At 39.1% G+C, this 16,382-nt stretch overlaps 1 protein-coding gene across 1 annotated transcript; it reads right to left on the minus strand.

Moving 5' to 3' along the window:
• Positions 1–6,090: 6,090 nt before the first annotated feature.
• On the minus strand, positions 6,091–16,158 carry LOC137146785 (interferon-induced protein 44-like). Its single transcript, XM_067538269.1, has 7 exons — positions 15,658–16,158; positions 15,524–15,575; positions 12,511–12,706; positions 12,121–12,273; positions 9,933–10,104; positions 8,751–8,851; positions 6,091–6,806 (listed from the first exon to the last, which is right to left on the minus strand). The coding sequence occupies exons 1-7, from the start codon at positions 16,151–16,153 to the stop codon at positions 6,594–6,596; spliced, it is 1,383 nt and encodes a 460-aa protein (XP_067394370.1). The 5' UTR covers positions 16,154–16,158; the 3' UTR covers positions 6,091–6,593.
• Positions 16,159–16,382: the final 224 nt, after the last annotated feature.

Below are 16,382 nucleotides of genomic sequence, written 5' to 3' on the forward strand. Positions count from 1 at the left end.
TCCATCTGAGGATAACGATACCCACGTACTGCATGGAGTTGATCATATTTATGCAATTTAGTCCATGATGATAGGTCTCAAAACCAAATGTGGTATATTTTAGCGATGAGAGGAGGGTTTGTATTTTCAGGCTCCAGCTAATTTTAAAACAACTAGACATTTGGAGAAAATCAAAACAGCAAGTTTGATCTGCTGGTACTCAGTTCTGATTAAACCTTACTAAACTATTTGCAATGGGTATAGATGAGTTAGATCATCTTACTTTAAAGTGAAAGAGAAAAAAGGTTGATCTACACATTCTTTTCATTCCTGAGCAAAGATGATAAACCATTTGGTCCGATCAGATGCTTCTACTAGGTTCATTTTGATCCATTAGTTTGCATATGGCAACCAATGTCACTTTGGGAAAGTATGATATTGTATGAAAGACAGAGACAAGGGATCCAGGACGGCAGCAACAGAAGAAATAGTTAATATCAGGTTGCTGCTGGAAATGAAATGTCTATACTTCATAATAAAAACTTTAAAAAATAATAGGTGACATCTCAGCCCCATTACAGTCAATGGCGAAACTACCATTTACCATAATGGGGCCAGGATTTCACTCAATGGTTGAAAAAGTGGTTATTAAATACACTAAAAAACAAACGTAAGATGTGTAACTAAAGTGCAACTGATGAATAAGAGACCAGAGGAATCCATTATGCTTGGTGCTGAAACCAGACAGGGCACAATGTTGAAGACCAGAACACCTAGTAGTTGCCTTCACCTTTTTACATCCAATCTTCCAGTCTCTCATGCCATCTAGTGGCTCTCTTGATTATTAACAGTGGTTTAAATCCTCCTCCTCCTCGTTTATTTACAAGTTTGTAAACATTCCAGAAAGTTTTAAGTAAATTACTGTCCAGTTGGCTTCAACCCCAGAAATACTCTTTCTTTGCATGAGTGCATTATGGTAGTGAGCCTTTGTAAACACCATTTCCCATGGTCTCTGGCGGTTAAAGACGTTGCTTAAGCCACTCGCATTCCTGTTATTGCTGGGTAAGCACTGATTACATTACTAGCAGGGCTGGGAGAACAGTTTACTGAGAAAATCCAAAGCTATTCAAAAACCGTGCATACGGCTTTCCACGAATCAACATAGGAAGGTTATTTTGTGGGCACCTAGAAACATCTGAATGCACCTAAAATAGCTTTTGTTTGTTTCTTCTAACAGTCCACTTAACTGTAACTTACAGTGGACATTTGTCCATTACTTTTAGAGAGACTGTAAGAAGCAGAAATTTTATTCAGAGACAGATGGACAGTATTACAACATTTAACATTATTACCTTAAACCTATTTTTTTTTCCTCTTTTAATTTCATTAGTTTACCAGTGCACATTCTCCTGCTTGACTCATAAAAAATAGTGAATGTCAATTTGTAATGCTTTTTCAGTCAGACAGCAAGTACTTCATTACTGATGGCCCCTCCAATACACAGAGTACGCAGAAAGCCATTCAAACCTTATAGCTGTTCCTAAATAGAAGCCATTCATTAAACTTTAAAAGTTAAATCTCATCTTGTGTTAAAATATTTGCCTGCCAGAACCTTTGAAATTGTATACCCTTATTCTGTCTCTTTTGACTGTGCTATCCACTAGCAATAATCTTTCTACTGGTGTGTGACTGTAAACAGTTCCTTGCTTAAAATGGGGGCCAGATCCTCTGCTGGTGAGTTCAGTGGAATCACATCAGCTGAGTAACTGGTCCTGTATCTTTAAAAATACACACCATCTTTCTCTTTCCTCTCTACCTGTTATAATATTAAAATTCTTTTCACTGAAGTTTAATGTCAACCTTCACGAGAGTTATACATTGTTTTTGCAGAATTCATTGTCTGTCCTGCAACAATGGGGCCAAAATTCCCCAGTCTTTCCCCAAGGCTGGAGTAGATTGGGACAAGGGAGGTCCACATGGAGATGAGTGGGCGGAAGGGTGCATGCAATCTCCATGCATCATCTCCCATGAGATTCCATAACAAAGCTTATGCCGATTCAAGTCCCTGGCAGAATGGCCCCACTGGAAGTTGTGTTGTTATGGAGCCAAGTTGGAATTAAGGCCCCAACAGATATACTCTCAGCACAGGAGCTCTACAGACTGTTCTGAGATACATTCACTCTCTCTAGCATGTTTGAGGGAAAATAAAGCCAAAGGCAGAAAATCTGTCTAGAGGCCAGTGGTAGTGGGAAACTAGCCCATTCCCCCTTCCAGATGTACACATTGTTAGCCAATGTCACTTTACGATCTTCTTATTCCTTGTTCTCCCTCCTTTACATTGTATCTTGCCTTTAATTAAATTGTTAGCTCTTTGGAGAAATCCCATGTCTTTGTTTCAACAATGAGGTCCTGACTAGAGCCTGTGGGTGCGTCTGTCACAGGTTTGGGGAAGGCAAAATGACAAATCAGATATAGTATTTCTTCCCTCTGCCTCGATCACAGCTTGTCTCACTGCTGCAGTATAAAGCACAGTGAAGTCTTTTCAGGACTTTGATATATGTGTGTACACACACATATCATACAGACTTAAACCTCTGACAAAAAGTCAGTGACACAAAATCTCTAAAAGGAAAACATTTACTAAAGCTACATCTGCTTACAATCCTTGCAACAATTGTGAATGTTGTCAATAACACATTTTTTAAAGACAACACTTTCAGTGAGATTTCCCTAAAATTTTAGTACTTGTTACTGTGATAAGTTGAAATGTAAAATATAATATGTGCATCCACAAACATGCACTCCCCAGAGATACTTCCTCTTTGAGGATTTCCCCTTCTCAGTCTCAGTGGAATAGTGCCCAAACCCACTATAGATCATGCCAGCTCCTTAAAAAGTGATGGTCCCACAGTCTCCTTCAGATTCCCCTTAGGTCTTTGAAATGACAGTCTGCAGTTTTCGAAGCCTGCAGCATTTCTAGTGGTCCAGTTGGGTGAGGGAGCCCGCAGTCTAATCCAACAGACTGGCTAAGGCCCTGGAACACATTCCTTACAACAGAAGCTTTTGTCGTTGCACTGTTCCAACACCGAGTCTTCCCACTCCTCTTATTTTTAAATTACTCCCCATTCCCTTGAATTGCCATTGGGCAGCCATTGGTTGCACTCTCAGGGATTCAGACTGTGTCCTGGCAGGCTACTTACTCACAATGGAAATCACCTAAAGAGCTTAAAACAGCTAATGAGCATATCTAGGGTCCACCACCCAATTTTTGGATGGCTTCATCACTGGCCCATCATGCAGAGTCATTCTGCCCAGCTCCAGCAAGTCTGCAGGAACACAGAGTCCCCTAAAGAAAAAAAAGAACTATGTATCCTTGCCCCTGATTCTTCCCGTATCTGCACCACTCCTCCATTCTAGAATTGGATCAAAGGCCTTTCAGGCCCAAATCCTCACTGATATTTAAGAATCTACCTGCCTCCTTAGGTTCCTAAATCCACCATTTAAGATGGAACTCATAAAGGCACAGAGGATCTTATGGGAGTTAGGCTCAACTGATATTTTCAAAACCAACACTCAGATTCCACCTAACCCCTAGGCACCTAACTTTCTACCAGTTGGCATTCACAAACCTCCCATAGCCCTGACTGTCCTCACAACTTCCATGCTATCCATTATTGTTACATTTAAAATGTTCCCTTTTATTTGTCTCCTTTCTTAGATAAACAATCACACGCTTTTCAATCTTTCTTCCTAGCAGAGGTTTTCCAGGCCCCGGTTTGTTTCTTCTCATATCTGAATCTTCTCTAATTCAGCAATATCCATTCTGAGATGAGGTGACAGGAACCAGATGGGGCCACACCACTACTTTATATCATGGCATTATAATATTTTCTGTATTATTCATTGTCTCTTCCTTACAAATCTTAACATTGTCTTTGATTTTTTACTGCAGCTGCACATTGAGCAGAAGCCTTAATTGCACCATCTACATTAGCAGCTGTATAACCCACAGTTTGGTGTATGTTACACATCCCCCTCTGTGCTACAAAAGATGGATGTGAGTTTGTTACAGCTTCCAAATAAATGTAATTCCTTAGCTCAAGCTACAGACATTCATGCTTTCAGCTTTGGAAGTCCTTCATCACAACCAACAGGGCTGTCTTCACACTGTAACGTGGAACGTGTACAACACTATAGGCAGTTCACTCTAAAACACTGCAGATGGTTAAAAAACAGGCTTAATGAAGAATTTTTTTCCTAACTGCCATGGAAGTCAATGGATGTTTTGCATGCAGCAGATCAACTGAGATTCATCTACAAACAGCCCCTGAGGAGAGCTTCTGAATGATAATCTCCAAACTAAATTTTACCAAAGCATGCTCTGAATTGCTCCAGCTTCTTCCTTTCTCTCTGTGTTTGTGTAGAGTTAACACTGGTGACATTATTAAACAGAAGCTTCTCTCCTCAGCCTCAGCACATGAGCTAGAAAATGACAAGAGCCCCAACTGCAGAACTATAGATGATCCTTTTAAATGACACATGAAAAACAGAATAAACACCTACTGATGCCGATACACTAGTCTGATTCTACAGGGCTGGAAATTGCAATAAAATTGTTTTATATGATAGACTGAGGAAAGGTGAGATAAAAACCTTGAAAATGCCTCATTGCAACTCAACAGCTATTTGGTTTCATTCCCCCCCCCCCCCACGAGGTTTTGATTTACCTCAGAAGACCTTTGAAGGTCAGTTATATTTTGTTTTTCCATTTTGTTAAGCATCTCAGTCTGTTAGTTGTGGGATGTAATGCACTTTAAGTGTGTTTTTACCATGGTCATCCTGAAGATAAGGTGGGACTAAGGTATCTATTTATGTATAAAATGTTTTTTAACAGGATGAATTGATTCTGACAGCAAAATATCAGGAGACAAAGAGATCCAACCCTCCCACCACCTGCTCTTTTCTTCTGTTTTCTTGGCAGAAGTGCAGCTGGATGACAGGCTCATTCACATCAGACTTGGATCAATGGGTAATAAAAATTTCTCAAATAATTGTGTGCTCAGAGAAGAGAAAATAATAAAGAAATGAATCGTAAGTCAGGCAACAGGGTTAAAATAAATACAGTTTTTTCTAAAGCATTTTTATGTAGCTCTAGAAATCCATATTTTGTTAATTGTCAGCCAGTAGAGGGCAAACTAGACCAAGTCATTTAACGAAATGAAAATAAATCCTTCTCCAAAAATATGCATCGCTCAATTTTAATTATAGTATTCTGTATGGGAAGTACACCTTCCACTTGACTATACCTACAGGGAACCATATACCAGCCAAATCAACTCTTTCTGGCACAGTCACAACCTTAATTACTCTTCCTATTGCTACCATTGCATTTTAGGTGTTCATGTGATATTAGATCTCATTAAGAATCTAATCCAAACTCTGCGCTTAAGTGTAAATCTGAAGTAATTGTTGAGGTCTATAGAGTCACTTCACTGTTAAACAACTTTAAGCAAGAACTAATGAAGCAAGTACAAACTAAAATTTCTTACACACAATGACTTGTTTAAAGCGCTTTATATACACTATACACTGAAATGTGTATAATATTTATATTCAAATTGATTTATTTTTATAATTATATGGTTAAAAGTGAGAAATTTTTCAGTATTACTGTGCTGTGACTTGTCATTTTATGTCTGATTTTGTAAACTAGTTTTTAAATAAGGTGAAACTTGGGGGTACACAAGATAAATCAGACTCCTGAAAGTAGTGCAGTAGTCTGGAAAGGTCAAGAGCCACTGATCCAGTCTGACCTCATGCACATCACAAACCACCGAACCCCACCACCCACTTCTGCAATAAGATCATTACATCTGACTGAGTTACTGAAGTTCCAAACCTGGATAAAGATAGTAATTGAAACAGTGCTCCCAGTAGTATATTTTTTCTAATTAATCTAATAAAAGTTTTACCGTTTCAATTTGTTTTTTTGGAAACATTAAAAGCTTTTTGAAAAACAGATTATACCACAAAACACCTAGATTAATTCACACTTCCTTCTAGGTGTTTTATTGTGAATTACCTATTATAAAATATGAATTTAAATCTGGATATAATACCATAGTTTATTCTTTATAATGGCAGCAGAGACAAATATGAACATATAGGTAAATGTTAACTGATCATATAATTTTATAGCTAAAGCATATGGTACAATACTATTTTATTACATAGTATAACAAGCTCAAATAATAAAAACAAAGAACATTTGAAATGCACTGCAACTAGCATTAGCAGGAAACAACTCACATGAACTACAAGGAGGAAGAAATACCTGTAGGCAACTTCTTCAAAGGTTTGTGCAAATTATTCCTTTAGTGGAAAGGAGCATCTCTGACAAGAAGGTTAGGAGAAGAGTAAGAAAGTAGAATAGATTTATTAAACATTCTCCCCATGATGCATGCAAAAATACCATTAATCTTATGTAGGCAGTAACAAGATATAGAACTATTGGGCCAAATACACCACTGGCATAAGTGCAATGTCACTGAAGTCAGTTGACTTGCATCTGTGTCAGGATTCTTAAAAGGTTAGTCTAATAAGCACATGAAGTATTAAGCATCACAGTAAACATCAGGTTTGAACTCTTTCTTTGACACCTCAAAAGGAAAGTTGTCAAGGTAGCTTTCTGCTAAACGTATAAGCTGCCTCATTGCGGAAAGTATCAAGATGTCAACATCGAACGAAAGATCCAACTCCGAGCAATAGTTTTTAACAGGTACAATCTGAGCAAGAGGGATCCCAAGTCTCTCTGCAGTTATCCGCATCTGTAGAAAAGGCACAAAATGGTTTATCCTAAAGAGCTCCCGGACTATTTTTCAATCTTCCTGTTCCATTAGGAAGCTAAGCAAAGGCTCTACAAAAGTATTTTCACAGACATTGTTTGGTGAGATTAAAAGTGGAAGATATTTTAGTTCTTCAAACTCCCTTATATTAGGGGCATAACTACTTTCACATACACTTAGAAATCATCCCCATCTGAAGTGACAACTACATTCTGACATAGCTACAGTTCAAGGCCATATTCACTTTATTTTATTCTTCTTTAGTAAATTCACTGAGGAACTGACTGCATGAACTGCCCTGGAGGCCAAAGTCCCCTATTTCATCTCAGAGAATATACCCAGGATACAGAGCTATTTTTTCTCCATAATGATCTAGAGCGAACATCCCGAGGGATTCATCTCTGGCATAATTCCACTGAGGTACATATTTGGCATCTCTAGACACATGGGGCACATTCTCTGGTCAATCCAGCTCCTTCACACTGGATTTCGGTTATAACTTGGCAGATAAGTTTCTGCCTACTATAGCTCTTCACTGCTATAAATCAATACAGCCAGCTGCTCTGGAACCATGCTCCCGCACACACCCTGACGCAGCACCCTGTGAGGTGGAGGAATAGGGGGAGCACGTCAGGAGCAGGGAGGGAGCAAGCAGAGCTGGTTGTAGTATGGTTTAAATTAGAGCAGCTGCTAGACTATGACTCACACTGGGGCCAGCCCACAGATTCAGGGAGCTGTCCTTAGCCCTTCCCCCTGTGACTAACAGATTTCAGATACAGAACAGAACGTAGCCCAGGGTCAGAACTCTACCCTAGGAACTGATCCAGTCCCTTTGTACTGTTCCTGCTGAACAAAGCAGCCAGAAAGCAGTCACATCTCCTAAGTAAGGATTGCCTAGGTGGAAAAGTCTTCAAATGGCATAGAGTTGGTTATTCTTCTCGTCAATGCCTGGCTGGCAGATGGTTACTTGGTCCCAATCCTAAAAGATATATAGATACCTAACTCCCATTGAATTCTATGGAAGTAAGGTGCCTAAATATCTTTGAGGATTGCTGATGGCTGAATCAGGCCCCAGCTACCCTCAGGATTGGGGAACTGCAAACCACCAGCAGCCTAAGATTCTCCACAGCTTTTCACCTTGTGTTTGCATTTATGGCTGTGCAAAAGTCTACCAAAAGAAGAATGGCAGCATTTTACAAGCACAGGGGTAAATATCTAAACAAGATGGAAGGCAGCGGGAAATCAAACCTTTATAGACTCTCCCCTGAGTCAGACTCCATCAGCATAGGACAGGAGCAAGGAATCCAAGGAGCCAATTCTATGTGCTGGTCTGCATGAGCAACATAATGAGTTAGAACAGTCTAGGCACTGCACAAAATTAATCCAGCAGTGTTTGCTCCCTGAAACAAATATCAGTTACAAAAAAAAAAAAAAAAAAACCACTGTGGCAGAACAGACTTCCCTCCCACCTCCTTCCTCCCCGGGCTCGGCCACACTGCCAGGATAAGTGTGACCAGTGCAGAAGATTTATTTTTTTCAGTTTACACCTAACACCAGCGGAATTTGCAGTTGGCCAGTTATGGCCTGACTCCAGCTACTTTGTATGAAGTGGGGATGGGCAAAATAATCTGGTCATTAATTTTAATGAGGTTTCTGGTATCTCCATCTTTTGCTGTTATCCACTTTAATTCATCAGAGGTGCAGCTTGCAATTTTAAGAAGTCTCAAACCTTTTTGGGGTTAATCCAAAATCTGAGATATTACGTTTAGTGATGTTTTCAGCTTGTGCCTACAGAACCAGAATGAGAATGTGTGTAAGGGCATGCCGGGATGCAAGTATTGCAGATGTAGGGTACCACAATACCTTGATTTGTTCAAGGCAATTGAGTTAACATATATCACCACTGTCAACAATGCCATACTTTACCTGTTTCTCAACAGCTTTGCTTTTGTACACACACTGGATGTCTTCTTCAAGGATAGGGCAAATTTCATCAACTTTAGTTAGCAAAACCAGTTGTGGAATTCCTGAACCAAAAAAAAAAAAAAAAGTGTGATTTTACACCTAATTTCCCACATGTTCTTCATTGCAACTGCTTTTGCTTACTTACAGGTGAAAGCATTTTTGTTTTGCACAACAGCATTAGAAAAAAAAGATTAAACAAACATTAACTGAACAGTTATTGGGCAGCACCACAAATGTCTTGGCTGGAAGATGCTTTGTAAACAAAATGATTATTATTCCACCAATACAGTAGACACTGCACTTAAGGACTGACTCACCTCATCGGGAAGAATGAATTCATTGCATAGAATCTCAGCCCTGGCAATTACTCAAAACAAATAACTCAGAAAACATGGCACACCTTGTTAAGTTCAATAGCACAACTGGGGCCTGCTTTCACCTCCGTAGGATATGTCTCAGTCCATTGCCACCTATGGAAGTGACTCATAACACATGGGGAGAGAATCAGGCCCTAGCTGTTGTGTCCAAACATAATGATGTAAACTGGTATTTGCAAGCATAAGACTCCCATTCTTCAGTTCTTTTTTCTCTCTGTTTCCTGTCTCCACTGCACCTGCTACATGAATCAATGTTACTTTTACTCCTTTTTAAAAAGGAGTTATTGCCTTGCATTATACGTATTTTTGAAGTAATTAATGAAATCAAAGTGAATATTTCCTGACAAGGTGTATTCCTAGAAGCCTAGTGCACAGCTCTGTCTCCTCTGGGGGCCTGTGTCAACAGGAGGGCTCTACCTGTTGTAATGCAATAGTGCATACTGTAAAACCAAAGAGTAGAGAACAATGGAGGTGATCAGGAATTCCTCTATTCTCTCACCAACACCAGAGCCCATTGCAGTGCCCATTCTTTCATCAATCTGGGGTCCTGTCCTTCCAGAGTGCATTAATCCCTCTCAGAGAGCCAGCCAATGGTTGAACCTCAAGAGCTATATGAGACCATTCCTCTTCCCACATCAACAATAAACCTGGCTCCTAGCAGTACTACAGGATCCTAATGACCAAACTTGCTCAGGCTTGAAAGTCAGATCACCTCCTGGGTGTGCCTACTTCATTCAACTCTGTGATATAAAGAGATAAAACTTACCAAACTGGTTCACTTTTCTTCGAAGCTGTTTCAGCTTGTCCTCCAGTTTCTCAGGGAGAATCTCAATTTTGCTCCCATCAATAACAAAAGCAACACAATGAATCTGATCTTTCAGAGAAGGTGTCTTGATATAGCCTGGAGAATCTGGACGAAGGGTTGCAGCTGGATTAAACTGCAAAGAAATTTTTTATAGTAATAACTAGCACTTAAAGAAAAGAAAATTCAAGGAGCTGTACAAACACAGATTCTTACAATACCCCTCTGGAGCAGGGGTGTTATGTCTACATCTTGAATACTATGTGCAGTTCAGAGAGGAATACTGATACACAGAGAGGTGAAATGATTTACCCACACTCATAGAGCGAATGGTCAAATCATGATTAAAATTGAGGATTTCCTGATGCCTAGTCTTGTACTCATTCTTCCAGATGGAGAGCCAGATTCTGATCTCTATTTCTGTGAATTTGGGTAAATCCAGAGTTGCTCCTTCGAAGTCAATACAGTTCCTCTGATTCTATATCCCTTGTGGAAAAGTATTAATGAAATCAAAAGGCATCTCTAGAAACTAAAGATGATTCTTGAGATATTACTTGTGTGTGTATATACACAGACACACACACCATTGACTATCCCCTTTTTATTAAGGTTCCATCTATAAAACATTAATAAATTATTAACAGATGTTTTAATAAATGGTTACTCGATTGTTGTAGAGTCTATCAAAAATTTACTCAAAACCATGGCTTATGTGATGTGATGATATCTATTGATGTGCTTATAACCATCTGTACACATGCTGCTCAGGACTGTAACATGATTTTAATGTTCTTCATTTATTACCTCTTTGTGAACCATTTATAAAATGAAATTTTAATATGACGTGAGACCAGATAAATTATGGAAAGATTGGTCTTGTGGTTAAGGCAAAGAACTGGGACTCAGGAGATCTGGCTTCCAATATAAATTTGGCCAAGCTAATTAATTAATGAATATGTTGAATATGTTGAATATGGTGGACATTGAACTTTTCTAGAGTTGGTCAAAAAGGTTTTAAAACAATGTTATCAAAAATTCAAAATGTCAAAGTTGTTTCTGTTTCACCAAACTAACCCATTCTTCATTTTTCAAATTTTTTTAACCAAAAAAAAAAAAAAAAAAAAAATTAAAAAATGCTCTTTTCCTGAAAAAGGTTTCCAATTAAATGTCTGATTTTATTTATTTATTTATTTTAAAAAAGGGAACTATATCAATAACGGAATTGATTACATTTTTGCTAAAATTTTATCTTGCAAAAAAATTTCATAAGAAACAAAAAAAATTTCAAGAGACAGAAATTTGGGGAAGGAGTTAAAATCCATTTTTCTATTTAAAATATTTTTGTTGAAAATATTTCAACCAGCTCTATATATACCTTAAGCCTGAGTCTCCCTTGGCCTGTACAAAGTAGGTGCCAAACACTACCTGGGCAGAAGGAGAGACAGTAATTTAAATCAACTTTGCATGACTGTAAATGATTACACAAGGTGCAGGACAGTGGAGAATTAGGCCTAAAACACCATCCCATAATTTATTCATTTTCAAATAGCCTTACCTGTGATCACCATTCATAAACTTTTCCTGTACAGTATCACATATGCAAGAATCCATTGAGTTCCACCAATATTTTGTTCCACAGTAATTAAATGTAAGAGATAATACTTGTACGTTGTAAAGGTTCTCCACCATCACCCTCTGCTTCAGCCACCCTCTTTATCATGAATGACTCCAAGACCCTCATGCTTATCAATCCACTGCAGTTTATTTACAGTGTGCAGTCCCACCACCTTCTTATTACATGCAGCTTGGGCTCACTGCCTCAGGAGCTTCTGCAGGCAGACAGAGCTTCCGTTCCTGTGCCTGTGCCCGTGCCCGTGCCCGTGCCCGTGCCCCTTCTACTCCCTGGCTTCTCCTTTCCTTCCCACTTCCCTCACCTGAGCCTGTTTATAGCCCCTAGTTAATTAAGCACACAGCTGCTTCTCTTGCCCCAATCAGGTGCAGGTGTTCCTAGCCAGCTCCAATCTACCTCTCTCAACTGGGGCTGGCCTGACAGAGGGCTGGCTAAGGGAATGTTGCCCAGCACGCTGTTACAACATGTAAAGAAACATGCAAGGATATCACTGGAAGTGCACAGAATTTATAGAAATCCTACCTGATACCGGTCAGGGACATGGCCTTTTATTATGTTGGACACTTCATCAATTTCCAGACCTCTTCCTGATGTTTCTTCTATTCCCATTGTGTCACAGAAGATAATAGACAGAGGCTTGCCATTTCTTCCATCTTTAACGGGGTAAGTCCTGTACTATTGGGGCAAAAAAAAGTAATATATAGAAATATATAACTGAAAAATGCATATTTAGAGCCAGATTACTATCTCTTCCCCAAACTAAGTAATGCCTTTCCCCTCACAAGTAGATGCATGGAATTCAGTGGAAGCAATCATGGATTATCTTTGGGTTTTCCATGTAGTGGATGTTGATTTTGAACTAAGAGAATGTGCTTTAGTTTGGATGTAAATTAATTAGATGCAAATAATTACCTGTGTTGTTACGCTGATATTATCAGATCCTGCGATGGCTTGGCCTGTCACATAACCTCGGAAAACAGAATTCATGGAGTTGAAAAAGCTGGACTTCCCAACTCCTATTGGACCAAGAACCAAAATTCGAATCTGTGGCACTGAATTTAAATAAGGTTTGTAAGATCGGATTTCCTCCATTATTTTCTCTCTCTCCCTGTTAAGTCAAAAAGATTTGCATAGTGTCAAACCCCCATGAGATCACAGCACATGTTTTGCACTACATATTGGCACAGAAAAAAATCAGAAAACTGCAAATATTCCCCATCCTCCCGTATACTCCCTCTTTAACTATCATCAAACACAATCTATTGAGGACCGTTGCACCAGCCAGAGTGACCACGATTGATGGCCTCACACAGTTCCTATTGAATCCAATGGGAGATTCAGGTGCTCAGCAACAATACAAATCTTGCCTAAGGTGTCTCAATCTGGGTACCCTATATCAGTGATCAGCTTTGAAAATTTTGAAAATGTATTCAACCAATGCTGCCTAAAAGAGTTATTTTGTCATGTCACAGGGGAATTAAATCTCTGTTGCAATTTGCTGGTTCTGTCAAAGGTACTGTAGCAAAGTTAAATTCATTCAACTGTTAAAAATAGACTAAGTTGTCCTACAGTACACATGTATTCATGTACTGTAAAACACCAAATGCAGCCTAGGTCTTGTAAGCTGTGCACTGTGAAAACATAGCAAATAAGCGGAATCAGGCAAAACTGACACATCTGAACCAACATCTAGCACTAGCATGTGTCCACTGGAGTATGAATGTTGTCCAGGAGTGCAACTGTCAACATAACAAAGGAATTTCTGAACAGCAATTCTCTACATTCACAGCAATAAACATTAGGCACGGTGACCTCATGTTCCTGATTTCTGAAGTGAGGACAGTGGCACGCTTTATAGAAATGTCTTGGCTTTTTACATTATTGACACACAGCATCTTTGACAGAACATCCTCTATAGCTAATTATGTACAGAACAAATTATTATACAATCAATTTGTAAGCATCTAGAGGCAGAGCCCAAGCATAATCTTTTCAAGTCCAGCACAAACTTGTAACACGGGCCCCCTCCTACACACATACCACAATCCCTCATCCCATACATACAATCTCATGAGACATGAAAAAAATTTTCCTCATGGTAATGGGGGTTGCAGCCTGGGCTGGGCCCCCAGGCCCCGGTAAAGTGTACCCTTTCCCCCCCATGTTGGTGCTCTATTTAGAGGATAAGAGGATGTTAAAGAATAGCCAACATGGATTTGTGAAGAACAAATCATGCCAAACTAACCTCATCTCCTTCTTTGACAGTGTTAATGGCCTAGTGGATCAAAGGTGAAGCTATAGATATGATGTATCTTGATTTTAGTAAGGCTTTTGACAGTCCTTCATAACATTCTCGTAAGCAAATTAGCGAAATGTGGTTTAGATGAAATTACTATAAAATGGGTGCAAAACTGGTAAAAAGAATATACTTAAAGATCACTTATCAAAAGTTTGCTGTCATAGGAAGGAAAAAAACAAATGTGCACCTACAAAATGGGGAACAACTGACTAGGCAACAGTACCGTTGAAAAGGATGTGGGAGTTATAGTGGCTCACAAATTGAATATAGAGTAAACAATATGATGCAGTTTCAAAAATGGTTAAAATCATTATGCAGTCTATTAACAGGAGTGTCAAATGTAAAGCACATGGGGTAATTGTCCCACTATACTGAGCATGGGTGAGGTTTTAGCAGGAATACTGTGCCTATATCTGGGCACTACACTACACTACACGAAAGATGTGGACAGACTGGAAAGAATCCAGAGAAGAACAACAAAAATGATGAAACATTTAGAAAACCTGATCTATAAGGAAAAGGTTAAAAAAAAAACAAAAAAACAAAAAAAAACCCTAGGCACATTTAGACTTCAGGAAACAAGACTGAGGGATGACTTGATAAGTCTTCAAATATGTTAATGGCTGTTATAAAGAGGAGGGCGATCAATTATTCTCCATGTCCACTGAAGGCAGGACAAGAAGTAACGGGCTTAATCTTCTGCAAGGGATATTTAGATATTCAGAAAATCTTTCTAACTATAAAGATAGTTACGCTCTGGAATAGCCTTCCCATAGAGGTTGTGGAATCCCAGTCATTGGAGATTTTAAAAAAATCTCAGATTTTTAGATAAACACCGGTCAGGGATGATCTAGGTATACTTGTCCTACCTCAATGTGGGGAGCTAGACTAAATGACTTCTTGGGGTCCCTTCCAGCACCACATTTCTATATTTCTGTGCTGAGATGCACAGTGTTTTCTAGATGTATCAAATACAGTCTGTTTGCCACTCTATTCTTATGCCACTCTAGGAATTGCCTAGATAAATAAATTACCGGCTTCATCATAGTCTGTAATTCTCTGGAATGTCAATTTAAGTCTCTGCCATAGCAGACTCAGGGTATGTCTTCACTGCCACATGGCAGGCATCGATTGAATGTGTCTGTGTTCAGCTGATCGGAGAGCTGTCTCCAGTCAACTGAAAAGGAGTAAGGCTGCATCGATGGAGGGCGTCTCCTGTTAAAGCAGCACCGTGAACATGCCGCATTATGTGAACATAAGTATGTTGATAGGAGATATGCAAGCTACATTATGCAGCTTGCATATCTCCCGTCCACCACCACCACAAGTGTAGACCAGCCTGTGTGGCTAACAGTAAGCATATCTCTTCATGAAGCTTATTTTGGTTCCAATAACAATCTCTCAGGTATGTTTGACCTGGTCTAAAATCATACATTTGTACTTATCTCCAGATTGTGAGGTGCTCAGATATCATGTTGACAAAGGCCATATTAGTACGAAGTATCTCTGCAACACATAAATCTGTCTACTCTAGCACCATCTAGTTAATTCCTAAAAGAACTCACATCTCCACAGTATTTGGTGGCCACAGATCATTACAGTGATATATTACAGCGGTTAACTTACTCAGTTGTCCATGTAATCTTTCTCCATGGAGATTCCAGGAAAGTGCTAGTATCTAGGGGAAAGCAACATTCAACATTAAAAGTATGAAGCTATCATTTCCTCAGTAAACATTTTCTCTTTTGATATCAACGTACCTTCAACTCGATACACCTCACATTCCAAAAGGCCTAGATCATTTCCATGCAAGTCAGCCACATTGAATGTGTAATTGTTATTCGAATTTGTTACTACTGCTGCTGCATTTTGGTTCAGCATCTGTAGTGATCCACCTCCAAAATTAGGGCCACAGGAACTATGGTCATATATAGCACATGCTGCAGTTTTAATAGGAATTTTTAGTGGACTGAGCACACCATCTTTCCCTTTTAATCGAAAGAGAAAAGCCTTCTCATCATTTTTGTATGCTCCAGATGAAACATAGCTCTGACTTGTAAAGCCTCCAAAAATATAACCACTTCCATTATATGCTACTGCTACAGTTGGCCCTTGTGCATCACACTTGGCATGAAATGTAGATGCATTGTAACCATGGAGGCTTCCTTTATAGAGAAGAGCGAAGTGTTCGCCCAGCAACAGATGCTGCAGGTGCTTTAATTCATCTTCTGTTAATCTAGATTTGACATCAGCCATTCTTCTTAATCTAAAAAGACAAAAAAAGATATTACAAATACAAGTATAAAAAATAAGAAAAATGTATTATTATTTTTAACACAGCTCACTAAAGATGGAAGGCTGTGATGAAGGCCCTGTGTTCCACATGGACTAAAGAGGCATGTCAGTAAGTCATTATCAGCATTATTAGTTGTATTCCAGGGGTATCTAGAGTCCCCAACTGAGATCAGGGCCACATTGTGTTTGG

Source organism: Emydura macquarii, unplaced genomic scaffold (genome assembly GCF_026122565.2).
Source record: "Emydura macquarii macquarii isolate MOO-44397 ecotype Brisbane River unplaced genomic scaffold, CSIRO-AGI_Emac_v2 contig_480, whole genome shotgun sequence".
NCBI classification, from domain to species: Eukaryota; Metazoa; Chordata; order Testudines; family Chelidae; genus Emydura; species Emydura macquarii.